Source organism: Argentina silus (genome assembly GCF_951799395.1).
Source record: "Argentina silus genome assembly, chromosome: 13".
NCBI classification, from domain to species: Eukaryota; Metazoa; Chordata; class Actinopteri; order Argentiniformes; family Argentinidae; genus Argentina; species Argentina silus.
This window is the reverse complement of record NC_139667.1, coordinates 7450172-7469024: the sequence shown is the minus strand read 5'-3', so window position 1 is coordinate 7469024 and position 18853 is coordinate 7450172. Positions and strand designations below refer to the sequence as shown.

General features: G+C 38.5%; 3 protein-coding genes across 6 annotated transcripts; 2 read left to right on the top strand and 1 right to left on the bottom strand.

Moving 5' to 3' along the window:
• Window positions 1–1012: 1012 nt before the first annotated feature.
• Window positions 1013–8727, top strand: tdrd6b (tudor domain containing 6b; the record flags this gene model as incomplete). Its single annotated transcript, XM_083683503.1, has 3 exons — window positions 1013–2303; window positions 2562–6965; window positions 7826–8727. 3 exons carry the CDS (start codon window positions 1013–1015, stop codon window positions 7897–7899), a joined length of 5769 nt encoding a protein of 1922 aa, XP_083539629.1. The 3' UTR covers window positions 7900–8727.
• A 251-nt stretch (window positions 8728–8978) lies between these two features.
• ankrd66 (ankyrin repeat domain 66) lies at window positions 8979–10055 on the top strand (the record flags this gene model as incomplete). Its single annotated transcript, XM_083683502.1, has 3 exons — window positions 8979–9117; window positions 9488–9716; window positions 9929–10055. The coding sequence occupies 3 exons, from the start codon at window positions 8979–8981 to the stop codon at window positions 10053–10055; spliced, it is 495 nt and encodes a 164-aa protein (XP_083539628.1).
• Window positions 10056–10597: 542 nt separating this feature from the next.
• Window positions 10598–18180, bottom strand: adgrf3a (adhesion G protein-coupled receptor F3a). Of its 4 annotated transcripts, XM_083683713.1 has the most exons (18): window positions 18056–18180; window positions 17717–17774; window positions 17528–17540; window positions 17121–17246; window positions 16739–16900; window positions 16394–16503; window positions 16095–16153; window positions 14871–14995; window positions 14496–14714; window positions 13951–14193; window positions 13673–13822; window positions 13209–13393; window positions 12899–13084; window positions 12244–12610; window positions 11288–11430; window positions 11153–11194; window positions 11020–11055; window positions 10598–10928 (listed from the first exon to the last, which is right to left on the bottom strand). In XM_083683713.1, coding segments are annotated over exons 1-18 (2289 nt in total). In that variant the 5' UTR covers window positions 18058–18180; the 3' UTR covers window positions 10598–10865. The 4 variants fall into 4 exon arrangements, with proteins under 4 accessions (XP_083539839.1, XP_083539837.1, XP_083539838.1 ...); XM_083683711.1 differs by having other exon boundaries at window positions 11288–12610; XM_083683712.1 differs by lacking the exons at window positions 17528–17540; window positions 17717–17774; window positions 18056–18180 and having other exon boundaries at window positions 11288–12610; window positions 17121–17517.
• Window positions 18181–18853: the final 673 nt, after the last annotated feature.

The following is an 18853-nucleotide window of genomic DNA, read 5'->3' as shown; positions in this document are numbered from 1 at the left end:
GCATTCAGAATCGCAAAACAGGTGCAACAGGTGTAAGCGTCCACCTCTACCAACATCCGTGTTGCTACATGGAACAAAAAGTAGCCAAATGTAATGAAGATGACACAATCCCGATTCCAAGCATTGTGGCCTATCTCATTTACACAATTCATTTCTGAATTATGTATCGTTTCAATTAACGAATAAGCCCTACCTGTCACAGACACCTCCCTTTACCCCACCAAATTTCAGTTAATTAGCGGTCATTGTCGATCGAGGCAAAGTGTGGCGGCGGCAAGGTCCAATTGGCACCAAACTATGCGGATGGAGTTCCAGAATCGTGCGTATAACATCAAACTTGGTGAGACTACTAATTATTTTGCAGTTGGTTACATGAATTTGGGCTGTGTGTAAGTTTTTTTGTGGTATGTCTTGTCTGCCACTATTGATATTAGAAACTTTGCAGAGCATGTTGCACAGTCTTGTATATAGCCTACGGTCTTATGCCTCTTTTGCCGATGTTTGGACTATTTGGAAGAGAACAGACCAATTCAACAACATGTACGTAATTAATTCGATTAGTCTGAGAGAGGAGCGAACTTTTTTGTGGTAGTCTTTTTTTTTTGTCTTGTATTGTATTTTTCTTGTGATGGGCAATGTGATTCTCCTGCATGGAAGACCCAAGCCTCTGCCATTAGGCCAAAAGCACTTTCTCAAGGTCTGAAGGTGACACTTAGGTTTACATGTCTCAGGCAGGGTTACCTTATCAGAAGAGCGTGATTCCAAATCAGCTATGCCACACAAGTGGTGGATATGCAGATTTCTTTCTGTTGGTAGCCCACAAACCTGGCAGTGCCTCAGCATAAATATTCTCAGCAGCAAGTCCTAGCATAAATATTATATTGCATGTGAAATTATATGTAATTCTTTATTTCCAAATTTTGTTTAAACACCAGTTCAATCTATCACTATCATGTCCTTGTCTGAGCTATGGTTTTCTTTTTACAGGTAAATTGTAGATCTGCTATTCAAAATGTGTTCAATTCCTGGACTACCAATACCAGGATCAGAAGTAACGGTTCACATCACAAGAGTAAATCTAAATCCTCTTTGTTCTCTAGTGGAACTTTGGGGTAACTTTAATCAAGGAAGGAGTAATGCTTATCAGCATATGAAAAAGGAAATTCAGATTCCCAGACTGAAGTTTTCTGAATTTGAGGGAAGTCATGGAGGCTTGTGTCTAGTTCATCTGAATGAAACCTGGCACAGAGCTAGGATCATATCAAGGAATGGAAACAATTATAATGTTTTTCTCATCGATGAGGGGAGAGCACATATCACTAAAAGTAGCACCTTAGCATGGGGTCAGAATGACTGTTTTCTCTTGCCTCCTGAGGTGGAATTCTGTGTTCTTGCCAATGTTTCCCTCCTATCCCATGCAAACAGATTGACCATTGAGTATTTGAAATCTTTTTATGGTGCAACTGTTAGTGGTCGTGTTCAGGATGTGTTGATGCCAGATAGAACCATTCTCCTTCACATTCCAGTTATTTCCAAACATATGTATGAAGTTGGGTTTGCCAGATTGATGCCCACTGACCAATTTAAACACCTTGTGCTATCCTTTTTGCAATCATCAAAGGGGGAAGCAGAGGCATACTCTTCAAAGTCACATAACCAGAAGGATGCTGGGAATGAATGTGAAAAGTCTCAACAATACTTGCACCCAGAATTGCAAACTGAAATGGTTGAGACTGTGGAAGTCACAGAGGTAATAAATCCACAGCGTATTTTCTGTAAACTCTCAATTTTTTCACAAGAGCTGAAGAAATTATCTGAGCAGATTCAAGAATATTATGAAGAAAGATCAGCTTTTTGCAAGAGAAGACCACAATCCTCAGGTGCTCCATGTGCAGCTAGAGGGAGCAACAGGAAGTGGTATCGATCTGTACTACAGCAGGATATTGTGTCCGATGGCGTTGTAGAAGTACTACATGTGGATTATGGAAAGACAGATTTTGTTCAAGTGGGTGACATCAGACCCTTGGATGCCAAGTTCCTCAGAATGCCAGTCGTAACTTATGTTTGCTCCCTCCATGGCATAAAGGACAAAGGCGTTGGATGGAGAGTGAGTCAAATTGATTATCTGAAATCTGTACTCATGCACCAGACTGTCATCGCCAGGTTTGAAGACCATGATGTCTCAGAGGGTATCTACCATGTAACACTCTATGGAAGTGACGAGGTGAACATCAACCACCTTTTTGGAGAGGAGAAATGCATCTTGGAGTCAGAGTTTCATGAGAATTCTAGTGTCCACAATGGTACAGTGTCCACAAAATCTCTCAAAACACTTGGAGATATGGATTATCAGAACCCATTCAACTTAAACATTGAATATTTGCAAGGAAATATCAACACATTGTTATGCTCTGAAGGCCTGCCAATAAATGTCAGGAAAGAGGTCCTATCCCATGGCAGAAAACCATTTGGATTCCCCACAACACAAGTAAAACAGGAATGTTCTGTGACAGAATTACAAGGCAGTGGGTGTCTCTCTCCATGCTCGCGCTCTACAACAGAAAATGTCCTTAATGAGCATCTATTTCCAATAGGGAGTTCTGTTGAGGTGAAATTATCTTGCATTGAGAATCCAGCAAACTTTTGGTGCCAAATGGCACAACATACTGATAGTCTTATGCTCCTGATGGAACACATGCAAGATCACTATGCTACAGCTCATCCCCAGCAGCCTGTTGAATCAATTTGTGTTGCACGTCATCCAGATAATGGCATGTGGTACAGGGCATGCATAGTTGCAAATCATCAGTCCCCTCTAGTAGATGTGAGGTTTGTGGATTATGGTCACACAAGGAAGGTCCCACTGCAAGATATGCGACCCATCCATCCAGCTTTTCTAAGACTGAAAGCCCAGGCCTTTCAGTGTTGCCTGCCCAATCTACTCAATCCATCCGGTCCTGCCCCAGCTGCATGGAGTGATATTGCCTCAGCAGAGTTCCATAATTTTATAGATTCTGCAGTTTCCTCAAATGTAGGCTTGAAATGTACCATAAATGCAGTCATGTATGACTCCCAAGGTGTGGTGCTTAATGTGGTAGATATTGAAACTCCATTTCAGAGCGCATGCAAGCTACTGGTTCAGAAAGAAAGAAATGCTCCAGCTCATTTGAAAAAGTCTTTACTTTCTCCTGTATTACCTGACCCATACAATTACTCTGCACATAACATTGAAGTGTCTGGAACAGAGAAGATATGGATATCATGTGCCAAAAGTGTTGGCCAGTTTTATGGCCAACTTGTAAGAAATTCTCATGTGATTGAAGAACTTGTAGAAAATGTGCAGCAGTTATGCCACCAGCCACATAGCACAGACATTCCTCTTGTACTTGAAACTGCCTGCTTTGCTAAATATACTGATAACCAGTGGTACAGAGGTCAATTAAAAGCAACGCATCCAAACCTTCAGGTGCACTTTGTGGATTATGGCGATATACTTGAAGTGAATCATGCAGACATTCTTCCCTTTCCTGTTGAAGCAAACATTGTGAGGTCAGTTCCTGTGCAAGCCATCCCATTGGAATTGTTCAATGTTCCAGCGGATGTATCTCATGTCAACAGCTGGTTCGGACATCATGCCACCGACCATTCCTTTACCATCTCAGTGGTGGCAAAAGACTCAAGTGGAAAGCTAATAGTTGAACTTTATGATGGAACAGTCAATGTCAATATGATTGTCAGAGAGAAGTGGAAAGAGGAGATACTAAAACACAGTTTAGTCCAAGGGACTGTCAATACAGTGCTGACACAACAGCCTTCTTGGGTCTCCAAGCAACAGACATCTTCAAAGCTCATAGAAGAAAATAAGACAGCATCACAGAGTTGGCGTGTGGGAAGAAGAATGGAAAATGTATCTCAGCAAAGTAGCACTGGGATGTATTTTGAACATGAGCAAAGAAAAGTTGGACAGTCAACTTCTGAAATCTCAATATTGGAGAATAAACCTGGAGGGAAGACGATGACTGAGCATGGAAAAAAGGCTTGTGGTATTGCTAAAATTACAGACCTTCCCCCAAGAGTCCTGAAACAAGGCTTGGTAACAGAAGTGTATGTTTCACATTGCAACCGCCCCTCCAGTTTCTTTGTTCAGTTGACAAATGAGGAAAATGACATATATTCTGTTGTGGAGAAACTGAATAGCTCAGAATCATTTTGTGATGTTTCTGTTGACTTGAGTGAATTGCAGATTGGTGATTTAGTGAAGGCAGAGTATCCTGATGACAGCTCCTGGTATCGTGCTGTTGTTAGGGACAAATGTGAAGATGGAACCATTCATGTTGAATTTATAGACTTCGGAAATGATGCAACAATTTCCTCTCTCAAAGTCTGTCAACTTGACAAGTCATTTGAAGAATTTCCTCGATTCAGTATTCACTGTACACTTGGAGGAATATCCAGTGTAAACAAACACAAACAATGGGATGAGGAATTTATATCAATGTTCAAAAAGGCCACAACAGAAAATGTTGAAAAGAAATTTGCATGCACATTCATTAAAGAGACAGAATCAGTTTGGCACGTCAGTCTGGAAGATCATGGCGTTGTGTTGACAGAGGCCTTAGTTCAAGATAGTCAAACTGAAAAATCAAATGCGTCACAGCTGTCCTTTTCAGGGCAAAACATGATACCCCAGCTGTACAAGAAGCCAAACATTTCCCAGGGACAGGCTGTAGATGTGTATGCATCCTCTATAGTTGGACCTCAATACTTCTGGTGTCAGTATGCAAACTCTGAGGAGCTTAACAAAATCTCAAGAATCGCTCAGGAAATTGGAAACATGGAAGAAGAGGACATGATTCGCATGGACACCCTGAGTCCTGGAAGTCCATGTCTGGCTCTCTTTGCAGAGGACAAGCAATGGTATAGAGCTCAGATCATTGGGAAAGCAGGTGATGTTTTCACTGTTGTGTTTATAGATTATGGAAATGAATCTGAAGTTGATCTAAAGGCCATGAAGTCCATACCATGTATCCTGTTGGAGAACGCCCCTCAGGCCTTTTTGTGTTCACTGGACGGATTTGAAGAGGGCTCCTGGGATGACAGCGCTGTAGATGTTTTCTATGAGCTCCTAGTTGATAAACCACTTCAAGTGATTGCTCAGAAAATGTCTAAAAATGCAGATAGTCTCACTGTTCAATACCAGGTCAAAATGTACTCCAGTAATCAAGTTTTGAATGATTTATTGAGAAATTCTGATTCTCATGCCCACAGTGAAAAGCTGAAGTGCAATGACATGCAGCAACTTGCAGTCGCTGAATATAAATGTTCCACACAAGACCCAACTCATTCGCATCAACCACTAGGTGAAGTTCAAGTCAGTGAAACCCTAGGACCCCAGCCAAGTATTGCAGGTTCTCTATTGGACTATACTGAAGGCAGTCCTACAGTCAGCATGTCAAGGCAACAGATGGATTCTTACCCTCCATTAGAGTCTGGTGATGAAAAGGCAAAATGTTTTGATCTTGGAGAAGACCTCTCAAGTGGTTCTAATGTGTCAATAGAGAGCTTACCCAAACTTGAAAACCTTCCCTCAAGATCCATAAGGCCAGGTTTGGTAACAGATGTCTATATTTCAGAGTGCAATAATCCATCCCGTTTCTTTGTTCAATTAGTAGAGGATGAAAATGATTTGTTCTCTCTTGCGGAAAGACTAAATGCTGGTAAATCAGATGATGATGCACGTGTTAACATAGCCCATCTGCAGCAAGGTGATGTGGTGAATTCAAAGTTTCCAGATGACGGTTCCTGGTACCGTGCAATTGTTTTAGAAACAAACGGAGAAGAGACGGTACATGTGCAATACATAGACTTTGGAAATGAAGCAACAGTGTCGTCCCTCAAGGTTGGCAGGCTGGACACACAGTCTCTGGAACTCCCGAGACTAAGCATTCATTGTTCTCTAAGTGGACTTTCTGACATTAGTGCCAAAGTCATGGAGCAGGAAGTGGTTTGTCAGTTTAAAAAAGTTGCAGGTGGTGAGAAAAAATTGACATGCAAATTCATTAAAGAGACTGGATCAGTGTGGGAGGTCTGTCTGATGGACCAAAATGTCATAGTAGCAGATTTACTAAAGCTATGCTCAGATGTAAAGGCTCCCCAGCTTGATATCAATGACCCCCAAAACCCAAGCTCTGGAGATGTACCCTCTCAGATGGAGACGGACAGAGAGCAAACTGTTCCTTTGCAATTCAAGAAAACTGATATTTTACTTGGACAGACTGTAGATATGCATGCGTCCTCCATAACTGGGCCACAATATTTCTGGTGTCAGTATGCAAACTATGAGGAGCTTAACAAAATAGCTCAAGTTTCTCAGGAAATTGGAAACACTGAAGAAGACATGATTTGCATGGCCACCCTGAGCCCTGGAAGTCCATGTCTGGCTCTCTTTGCAGAGGACAAGCGATGGTATAGAGCTCAGGTAATTCGGAAAGCAGGTGACGTTTTCACTGTTGTGTTTATGGATTATGGAAATGAATCTGAGGTTGACCTCAAGGCCTTGAAATCTATTCCACTTAGCCTATTGGAAAGCACCCCTCAGGCATTTTTGTGTTCACTGGAGGGATTTGAGGAGGGCACCTGGGATGACAGCGCTGTAGATGTATTTTATGAGCTTTTAGTTGATAAACCACTGAAAGTGACAGGTCAGAAAATGGATTACAATGCTGAGTGCCTCCTTCCTCAGTATAAAGTGGAAGTTGAGTGTGAGGACCTGGTCTTGAATGAACTGATGAAAAAATACTGGAAAATCTCCGCTCCTGAAGATACCAAAGCAATATTTTGTGAAGCCAAAGAAAGTTTACTTTCCAGTGATAATCCAAGCCATTCAGTTTCAGAATGTGAAAATAAAGGGCAAAAGTATTCCAGGGAGAATCCAAAGGACAATATGGAGGCAATGTTTGATTCCGGTTAGTATATACTGTATACTGTTTATGTAGGCAAGTGTCTTATTTAAAAACATTAACTTTAAGAACTCTTAATATTAAGTTGCCCCTGTACCTCTGTAGTATATTGTTATTACTATACTTACTACATTGTATTAATATGATGTTACATATTAATTTGATAATAAAATTGTAATAAATAGTTATATATGAATAGTATATATGAGTTCAGTAGTTTGTAATAAGGAACAGGGAACAAGGAAACTTGTGTAATGATAGACCAGTCAACTCCATTGCTATTACATAGCAATTCCTGTGTTCTATACATTATAGCATGTTAAAGGAGCAGGACATCAATTTGTTGGAAATCTGCCACCGCAGCGAAATTCAGTTTGAGGTTCCAAACAACAACATCCTCTCTAATAATAATAATAATAATGATTATAACCCCCGAAATGGACTTGCAGTGTGAGTTGTGTTTTTGCATGCACGCACGATTCGAAGAGGCAGCTACCAGAGACAAAGGTGAAACCCAGTGAGCCTACTCCCCTAGAACACCCCAGGCAGTAGCAACATGTTTATATGCAAATGAAGTGTCGGGTAGGTCACTCCATTTTAGAAAGCGATTTTTCCGGACCAGTGTTCGTAAATGCAATATTTATTTCAAGGCATCTCATTCCCTGATAGCTACTGATTTAAACAGTCATTACAACCATTAGGAAGCTTGGATGTTACATACTTGACCTTTTTTAATGCAATGTTATTAAAGCAATTACATAATTACTACACACACACTATAGCGGCAACTTAATGTTAAGTGTGACCAAGTTTGAGTGTAATCTTTATGCATAGTTATTACAATTATTCTGTTTCATTCCATTCAGATTCCTCAACTTCCGCTAGCATGGAGTTGGACAATGACAATGCTAGACCCGGAGTGACCCACCGCTTCTTTTGAGGAAATGGTATACAGCTGAAAAACAACTGAAATCTCAGCTTGTAATGTGGTACTATACTTAAATTGTTTTTGATGGGTCACTACATATTACAATTAGTATACCACAATGCATGTACTGTATGTACAACTAATTTGAATTCATGTTTGTTGCCCTCCCAGATGTTGGTCATTGGTGGCGGACAAATGGAAGAAGCAAACGATTAAATTAATTCATTGGGCTGATGTTGGTCTTCAGGAGTATCAACAACAAGACAGTAGAGGGGTTGAAGGGCGGTAGTATTAGATTATTGGGGAGACTAGGTATAATACAATGTACTGTAAGCATTTGTTGAACATTTTTACTGTTAGACAATTTCAAAGCCCCCTAACCAACTTTTGCCTTTTGAAATGCGTTGAAGGTTTATGAATAACAGCTTGTAAATTGGATGTTTGAGACACACTGAACAAGGGTACATGGTACATATTTGAGTATATGTTAAATATAAACAAATTAATAGGAAATGTTACTTGTAATTTCAATAACCAAACAGAGATTTCCCCCATATCGTTCACATACATACTTTAAATACTGTACTCTGTTATTTGTTGATAAGTGATTCAGTGAATTTATTTGTTTAGCAGCGATCTCATACCTCTCTATCAATGTTTGTTAAGCTGCCCTAACTACTCCCTCATGTATGATTATCGGATTAGGGTTAGTTTCTAGTCATGGATCTTGGACTGCTAGTTTAGCCTTTCACAGAGGTCTATGGAATGAGAGAAGGCAACATTGTTAATTGTGAAATCCACATATGATGTAACTTTTTCCAACCTTTTGCGATCACAAAATTGATATGCCAATATTTTTCAATAAACAATTTAGCATGGTGATAATGCTGGCTTTGTTACTATTTCACTGATCATTAGTTTGTGTGAAAACAACATTTGTCCACCTGGCCATCAGGTGGCAGCCATAGTTCCTGCTTCGTGTCTTGACTGTCTAGTTTAACTCTTGAACTCTGTAGTACATTTGCGAGACTGCACCATTGACTGCACAGACCTGTGTTTGTGCATGTTGCTTGGCAACCCCTTAGTAAGCAATGACGGAGCTGCACCAGGCAGCAGCAGCTGGGGACTTTGATCTAGTGGAAGAAATTCTGAGGAAAAATAAATGTAATCCCAATCATAGAGATATAGACTGGGGCTACAAGACACCACTTCACTGGGCAGCAGCAAAAGGTAATAGGCATTATTTAACGGACCACTTAATTCCTTAATTTTTAAGGCTGTTGGTGATCCTTGTCCATCTGAGAATAACAATCCATGTCATGAGCATCAATATCATGTTACAGATTGACAAATCACACATACAAACTATTGGGGTGAGTTACACTGTTACCTGAGTGCCTGAAGCACTAAGATTATCTTACGCCCTACAAAGATGACCTTAGTGCTACAAGAGTTCCGGAAACTCACCCCAGGTCTCTTCGAGGAACCGAGCCCAAGAATGTTACTCCCTTCACTCGTGTATGAGACGTAACAAATAAACTTTAACTTGAACTTCTTAAATGCTTTAAATGTATTGTCACATTTAGTCCCTATTTCCCAGGACAGACAGAAACAGTCAGGATCTTGATTGAGAATGGGGCGAGAACCTGCCTGCAGACTGACAGTGGATGGACACCAAGCCACTTTGCAGCCGAGTCAGGGCGGCTGGGGGTGCTGCGTCTACTCCACTCACTCCATGCCCCTATAGACAAGGAGGATTTTTCTGGTGACAGACCAGTCAGGATAGCAGAAATCTATGGACATACCGATTGTGTTCGATTCCTTGAAAAGTATGACATTACAGTTACATTCTCATCATATGTAAGAGATCTGTTTTGGCTATTCGTGCCTTCATCCAGGAGCTACAGTATTATGATGTCATCAAGCATCTTGAATATTCATGTTTGAGGTCCATAAATGTAACAGACCTCATTATGTGATTTTAAAATGACAGCTCTAGATATGTTAGCTGACTTCCTTTTGTTATTTCTGGATGTTGCAGTGCCGAGACAGAGTGCAGGAACTACCGCCAGATGGCAGTGCATAAAGGCATTTCCCTGGATGACACAGATGAGGAATGGGAAGAACAGAGAGGAGAGGCAGAACAAAAGAGGGACACAAGGGGTTAACACATCTTATGGAAAAAATGAATGTACAAACAAAATCAAATCAGACTTTATTTAAAGTGCATTTAAAATCATAACACACTTTATCTAAAGTAAGAACCTCAATAGGATACCCATTAGCTGTTGCTACAACAACAGCTACCCTTCCTTGGGTCCACACATAACAAAAAACACACGTGAAGATGGTACCATAAGGAAAACATGTTTCTGTCATCTGACTCTCACTTTTTGCCCACTGCTTTCTCTTTCGAAGCCTTAGGTTTTGGTGAGAGTGACAAAGAAGTAGATTGGTACAATGATAATTGTTTGTCCAGCACTGTTTGGAAAATTTCACACTGACACTGCAGAAAATTAAAACACTGTGTGAATATGTGACTATCATGGTTAAAGTATTATTTGGAAGAAGAATGCAGGCAGCACATACATGCATTCATTCATGCAGTATGCTTTGTATAAAAACTGAGATAACAAATACTGAAAATACATTGTAGCAACAGGTGTGCACACAATTTGCAAATTATTTTCTGATTTAATCATTTTAATGATTTAAGGACAATATGGAGGCAGTGATTAAATCAATCATTTTAATACATATTTGAACACTTGAAATGTGATAGTATTACAAGTTCCCTAACACCAAACAAATACAATTACAGCATTTACAGATTACAGGTTTCAAAATGTCAGGTTCAGGTTCATTTACAGTTTCAACATTTTATTCAGGAGAAACCTTGACCTTGAAATGTCTTAGACTTATAACTTGATTAAATGTATGCATTAATAAAGAAACAGATTTCTAAAACTTCATAAACATCATTTCCTCTTCATTGAGACTGTGAGTTTTGAAGAATTCTCACTATCTGATGATTGGTAACGCTAGTTCAGAGAGAATAGAGAAATACTCAGTTAGCTAACACATCACATCTTCCTGTGATTCTAGACTTGAATTATTCTTGTATAAACTCACCTTCCAGTTAAGATGTTTCAGAACTGTATCTCGAACCTGTTTGAAATAAATAAAATAGTGACTATAATGTTTGCCAATACATACTTTCTGTGCTATACATTACTGGATGAAGATAAAATAGTATATACTGTACCAGTTTTTCTCCCAAACATGTTGTAAGTAAAATGAAGAGGCCCTGCAATTTCATACAAAAGTGTTAGCCCTGTGACCACAAGAGAATTAAGTCAATTAAAGAGTTTGTATCAAGACAATCGTATCTGACTCATACCTGGAATGCATTCAGCAGTGTGAAGGCATAATTAACAAAGAAGGCAATGGGTCCCATTGTGAGGTCAAGCATGAAAACCAAAAATCCAAACAACCAGGTCACTCCGAAGATTGGGGTCAGGAGGATAATTGCTTTCAGGATACCTTTGATAACATTTTTATCATCATTAGTGTTGACTTCTGACGTAGAGGGTTTCAAAAGCCTCATAACCACCACCACCATGCAGAACACATTGATTAAGACAATAGTACCAACAGGTATAAGAAATGAATGGAGTGACCCCTTAAGAAGGCTATCATAAATCAACCAACAGGTGTCAGGGTCGTAGTAGTATTTTTCTTGGCCACTCTTGTAGCTGATAAATGTACATGTAACAATCAACAAGGGACAGAGGTAGCCACAACAAAACGAGAATACCAGGTAAGTCTTCTTGCTTAGTTGATGGAAAATGAATATCATTTGATGAAGAAGCATTACACTTAGGCACAGCATCCAAAAAAACATGGCTAGGAAACCAAAATGCTTCAATAGCACACAAATCTGACACCAATTTTTAGGGATCTTGTCTGGGAAAGATGAGGCGAAAAAGCTGCAATCTGCTATCAGTAAGCACACAGAGATGTTGACATGGGCGATGTGACGAAAATATGAGACATTTGACTTGACAACAGAATGCCAGATGAGAAATTCAATCACCAGGCACAAAATAAGGGAAATGATTGAGACAGCCAAGCCTATGTAGGTTAACTCCTCGATAAAATCAACATGCTCTGCCTGCTTTGACATGAGAGTGGTGAATGAGGACAAGTGGTTGCACTCGCAACGGGTTTGGTCAGTAGCACCAGCCCATTTACAACCTTGGCCAGACCATTCCCTTTTGTCAGGATCCCAATATACACACTTAATCTTGTGGTGGCGGGGCCTTTTAATTATCAACTCAAAGTCTATAGTGATACCTTTTGTGGAGTTACTCAATGTAGTTGACACCACAATGCTATTTGGCTGAGTGTCTTTGTCTTTGTGTGGTAAATATCTGCTCAGGTGCTTAAACCCCACAGTTTTAACAACCCCATAGGATGGACTGTGCATAGAGACAGTGGCATTAAACACCTTCATGCGACAGTGTGAGTCCTGAGTGGAACAGCTAATTAGTTCTAGATTTGGTTTAGATAAAGATGCATTTTTCATCTCTATATTGTTAATCAATCCATCAACAGAATTCAGATATCTTTCTGCTATGGATGTGTCTTCATTTCCAGCTGTAGAATTCCATGCATTTCCAAGGGAGTCACTCAGAATATTGCTGGATGATTCTACAAGGTCCTGAAAAAGAGGTAGCCTCTAGTCATGTTCATTGATCTGTTTTAATCTTTCCTTATTATAAATTAAGTCTACATACAGAATAGTACTGGGCACATATGTAAATGTAACAAAAGCTAAGCTTAAAGTTTACTTAACTTTAAGCTTAGCTTTTGTTACATTTACAGTATGTGCCCAGTACTATTCAGTATGTATGCATTAATGTTCATTTGTGATAGTAATCTATGTAAGTGTTGACAGAAATTGGTACTATAGATGATACTAGTAAAGATTATTTTAGATTATACTTACTTCTAATACAGACTCATTCAAAATGTTATGCCCCTGAGTTATATTGTGCATGGCAGTGAGAATTGTCACAGATGCGTTCACGTTTGAGTAAGAGTTAATAGCCTCAGAATTATTGGTAGATAATTTCAGACGATAAAATATCTTGCCAGACTCTTCCCTAAACACTCCAAGTCCTTTCCCAAGGTTCTGTAATGACAGACAGACAATGCATTCAACCACTTATAACTTAAAAACCACTTATAACTTATAAAAATATGACTATTCAAGAGCAAGGGAGCAAAAACAAGAAAATAATAAAAGTACAGCTTACTAGTGTATCCTGTAGAATATCATTTAGATCATGATTTACACAAAAAGATTCTTCCTTCTCCCACTTTCCATCAGCTAAACAACGCCTCTGTATGTTCCCAATACTGTTTTTGCATTTTACCACTGCAGTAAAGCCAGCCTTTGCCTTTGGCCAGATGCCCTCTGCTTTACAATATATAGAATTGTCTGAAATAGAAATAGATTGTTGTTTGAAATAGATTTGCTGTTGTTGTTTGAAATAGAAATAGAAATAATTGCATAATCAGTCTTTTACAATGGGGTATCCATCACATCCTTAGCTAAACAAGAAAGCAATAACACAATTGAAATAATACTTTGAATAAGATGGGACACATTACAAAATGATTGGGTATAACTTTGTACTGTATGTCTTTGTACCCTTTAATATTGTTTCCTATGGTGGAATAAACTCTGTTTTACATGAAAATAGTACTGTAAACTTACAGTAGATGACATGTATTTTGATTGTGGCATTTTGTTTTTGTGACAGGCTGTTCATAAATGTGCATTTTACTGGATGTTTTTCTTTCACATGTTGGTCTCTGCAGCTGACACTTGTTTCAACTTCATAAATTATTTCATCATTAGAGATGTCTGAAGGGGAATAAATGACATGATTTAATTCTCAAATATTTTACATGCTTTTCTCTTGAATGGCTAGTTGTACAGTATAGTCTCAAACCAAATCCTGCTCTTAGGCAAGACTGAGAGTACAAACTTACATTGTCGTTGTTTAATTTTTGGGTTTTGAGTATTCCATGTCACAGTGTATATTTCAGTGCTATTCCTAATATTACACTGAACTTTTACAGGTACTTTATCTGTTGAATCTTCTTCACAGTGTGGAAATTGAGCTTTGCTGCTAATTTCAATACGTGGCAGGAGTGCTACATCCAGTGCTTTAGTGGCTTTGTGAACTATGGACACATTGGATGAAAGTGTCTGGAAAAGACACGTGTAAATCCCTGAAGCAAATGAAAAAGGGGAATGAGTATGGAGGTTTTAAAAGCAGTTAGGTTTGTCTTAAAACACAAATATTTACTGTGGTTTCCAGATTGCTCATTGTGAATTATCTAATTCCATCTAATTTATGCATTATTATTTAACTTTATTTATATATTATTTATTTTTAGATGTACATATCTTTACAGAATTGTCAGCGCATCAGAGAGAAGTGCATACTGCCGTCGTAAAGTGAATGATGCATGTCTAAATGGCCCTCCGACCACTATGTAATCTAAACAAGACAAAAAAAGATTTAACATACCTGCCCACACCTCTGATACGCTATTAATGACAACTTGAGAGCTCCTCGGCGTGGTCGTCACCGTAGACTCCGTACCAGTTGTAACATAAAACTTTTTACCATCTATTTTTAACAATTCCCAAAATCCATTTGGTTTCATGTCCTCCGTTGTTGTGCAGCGTAATGTTTGATTAGAGTTATAGCGTACCTTTTCTGATGGCACGTCAATATCAACAAGTCCTATGGGAGAAATGTACAAACACACATACTATTCTCTAATGGAAACAGGGTGAGATGTGCCATGTGGTACAGCATATGGCTAGGACAATATTTGAACTTGCTTTTAAACCTGTTTAAATGTGATTATATATTGATTGTACAGTGTGTTAGGTTTACCTGTTGTCTCCAGCATGAAGCTAGCTTTCAATGAGCTTTCCAATTCTAATGTTTTTCTGGCAAGATCAGCAGTTGTAACGATGTTGTTACAGGTCATTTGAAAACCAACAATGACACTACCACGCCTTTATATGAACAAAGAAACAATATTACAGTAGCATTATATCAGTAGTACTAAAGAAGAAATATTGGTAACACATTCTAGCCAACAGGTATAATGCATTATGATGCATATGCTACATTTTCTAATAATAATAATAATAATGCATTTATTTTGTATAGCGCCTTTCTCTGTACTCAAAGACACTACATTCCATGGCAAGTAAAGGTCAGTGTCCTACCCGACACCAGATTTAAGAATGTAATTCCTTCATCATGTCATCTCATTCTTTGATGGCTACCGAATTATCATGGCCATTTAGCACTATTTCAAAGCTAAAATCTACATAATGGACCTTTAAAGGGGCAAGTAATTGGTACATCTTTTGGACTTTTAAATAAATTATATATAGCTACTGATTCTTGATGAATATAATTTATAAATGCCTCATGAGCTTAGTTCAACTCTCTTACCCCATCAGAACCCAAAATATAAGCTTGTTTTACTCCATTGTTTGATATAAATAAAATATATATATATGCCATTTAGCTGACGCTTTTATCCAAAGCGACTTACATTGCAGTGAGTGCATACATTTCAGTATATATGGTCCCAGCAGGAATCAAACCCACAACCTAAGTGTTGTTAGCACCATGCTCTACCAACTGAGCCACAGAGGACCAACTGCAAACAATGCAATTGTAAATAAACACTGTATGGCTATAAAACATGGTTAAATCTATCATTTTTATCTCATGTATGAGCAGTCCTTGCATCCATAGCTCTGTCTATGAAATTGAGAGTGGTTACATTTCTCCAGCCCCATCCCTCAGGTGTTTACCCAAAAGGTGATGGGGAGCACACCCTGTTGTTGTTTGAATTACAGATTGCACCTTTAAAACTTCAAACTTCAAAACTGTCTTTCAATTCCTGGTCTTGCCATTACCTATCTCTGTTTGTCTCCCTCTTCAATTCCTGCTGTAACAAATCTGTCAATTTTTTTAAGTCAATATCAGCCAGAGTCTATCAAAACCTTTCCACATAACAAGGTTATGACTTTCATAATAAGACATTATAAAGGCCCATATAGTAATGTTTAAAAGTAATAAAGCAAGCTGAAATACCTGAACTCTGTGATGTGTAGGTTGTCAAACCTACTGAGTGTGCTGTACACCGTTTTCAGCTATAAGAACAAAAAACATGTCATAATTGGGTATTTGCACCTGAAACACATTATGAGACACAGTACTGTACATCATGTGATGTCATTCTTTAGCCGTAGACCAACATGGATGAGGTTGCCAATTTTGCGTTTTGTAAATTCAGATGGTAAGTAATTCATGTCTTGATTTGATTTGTGATCACAAACTCAATGCTATTGTTATCTTTTGCAAATCTGCAATCCATTCCCATGTTTACATACCTTTGGCAATAACTCTGCACTCAAGGTTTTATATCGTTCAGAGTTTGGATCTGCAAGACTATCAAAATATGGATATGTTTTGGGCATGATGAATGATCCATTGACAGTGACTGAAAAACAGAGATAAAAATAAAATATCAAAACATCTTACAATTATTGGCTATGTGTACTACACCTCTTACATTTCTATTTTGGACTTGGATTATGCTGTACTGTAAATTGTTGCCTTGTTGCCTCGGACTGCCAAACATGCTGGGGCGACCAGGAAAAGTACATTTAGACTCACTATGTTCAAGTGAACTAACACACACAGCAAAGATGCCTGTACTATTGTATACACAGTACCTCGTGTTTTGGGCTGACACATTGGTGATGTTTTTTCTTTTTTAAATGTGCAGTTTGTTTGTCCACAACACTCAGGGTCAGAGTCACAGACTTCATCACTCCAAATGTAGTCTGGTTTGCAAGAGCACTGACTGTGGTTTGTTCTGGTTTGAAAGTCACATTCTGTTAACCAAAAGCCAGTTAATGATTTTAGCCATAAATAAAAAAAAATCAAATTGAATATATAAAGGAATGCTTTGATATGCACATATAATAGACAGTATGGTAGCCTGGTGCATATTTACAATTACCATGTGAATGTATCCCATGTTACTGTATTTGACACTCTGGGTACAGTAAAGGAAACCATTTTACATTGCAACATAATTGGATAAGTATTTACCTGTTGTAACACTGAGGTGTTCAACTTTTGGATTGCCAGTGTTGAAAGATTTCAGCAAAGCTGTTATATTTGGGATCGCCCCTGCTTCAATTTTTATCACAGCATAGTGCATCTTTGTTGAGTTCTCTGGAACATGCAAAACGCAATGCACATTTCTCAAACTAAAGGTTGCAAGTCATATTGGAGTTACAAGAAATGCATGGTAAGAGAGGACATGCAAATTATACAGTAGATCTGTGTAACTGTTTGGCTATGACATCACCGACAGAACCAGGACTCTGATACAGATAGAGACAACAGTATAATGTTACAGTATAAATATGATATATTATCACATGGAATTGATATAAATCATTTCTGAATCTCTTCCTGAGACTTCATAACAGTGAACATCAAAATGAACTTACCCCTTGCAGAGACCTAAGTAAAACCAAAAAACATACAGTTTCATACTACAACTGTAAGTGTTAAAGTTTTTCAGAAACAGATCACCAAATAAACACCCTAACAATTGTCGAAATAATATTTTTTTAAATCATTAAACAGTTTTCACACAGTGTCCTCTGTGTGAAAACAGAGCCGAATGTTCAACCAACCTTGTTGTAAATTAGCCCCAAGACAAAAAGGACTATCATTAGAATCCTCATTCTGAACCTGCATAAGGAGACAGCTGTGAGATTGATTTTCATTTAAGATGATTGTGATGATACTGCCTACTCTGCAGTGTGGAAGGTGATACTCTACAAGTTTGTGTAAGGTGTAATAATCCTAAAAATTGTAAAGAAACATTTTAAATATCTACAAATAATGCAGTTGGTTGGCATGTAATGTGACAACATTTAGGTCATTTAAAAATGGAGCTATGTGATTTTCATAGATAGCCATTAGTTATTAGGCTATCTATTTTCTATTGATGGTTATTGAATAATACTTACATGTGCTCATTGACTTCCAATCTCTTCAATCAAACTGATCAAAGCATGAACTCAACAAATAAGAAGCACACCATCAATTCCAAGACTGAGCGTAATTTCCGGAAGATAAAGTAAATAGTGTAAACTGTAAACTGTAATAACATGAAGGATAGCATAAGATAGCCTACGTATCGTTGCAGTATGTTCCAATACAATGCAGCTCCAATACTGTTCTGAACCTTCCCTTTACAACCTTTACATTTGCATTCAAGTTTTGCATCATACACAAACCTATTCAAAGTGTGTGTGTGTGTGTGTGTGTGTGTGTGTGTGTGTGTGAGTGTGAGTGTGAGTGTGAGTGTGAGTGTGAGTGTGTGTGTGTGTGTGTGGTGTGAGTGTGTGTGTGTGTGTGTGTGTGTGTGTGTGTGTGTGTGTGTGTGTGTGTGTGCGTGTGCGTGCGTGCGTGCGTGCGTGTCATAGCTATTTGGACTTCATTTCACTATCAAAACATGTTTTCCGCGACATGAGGATCAGGACATGTTTAAGACTATCGAATACTGTATGGCCCTGTCCAACTGTAGGGCTTCAACACATTTATCACTGATTTTTAGGAATCTAGGAATTTATGTGGCTTGAAGCACATATTAGTTGCAGTTTTTTTTAGTTTTTTTTAAATGTACTAAAGAAATATTGTTAAATGTTAATCAGATCTAGGCCTGTCATTATTTCCTTCACTAACTGAACGCAGTCTGAATGCAGCCTAATATTGCCAACTCGCCTGCAAAGACGCTGTGAGAAAACAACAACAAAAAAACATGC

What these genes read in the sequence shown, in the direction of transcription:
- adgrf3a (XM_083683711.1), bottom strand. An exon ending in CTACACATCACAGAGTTCAG is followed by an intron (nt 14,996 to 16,094) that starts GTATTTCAGCTT and finishes GTTCATATAAAG; the next exon opens with GCGTGGTAGTGTCATTGTTG. An exon ending in CTTCATGCTGGAGACAACAG is followed by an intron (nt 14,715 to 14,870) that starts GTAAACCTAACA and finishes TTTCTCCCATAG; the next exon opens with GACTTGTTGATATTGACGTG.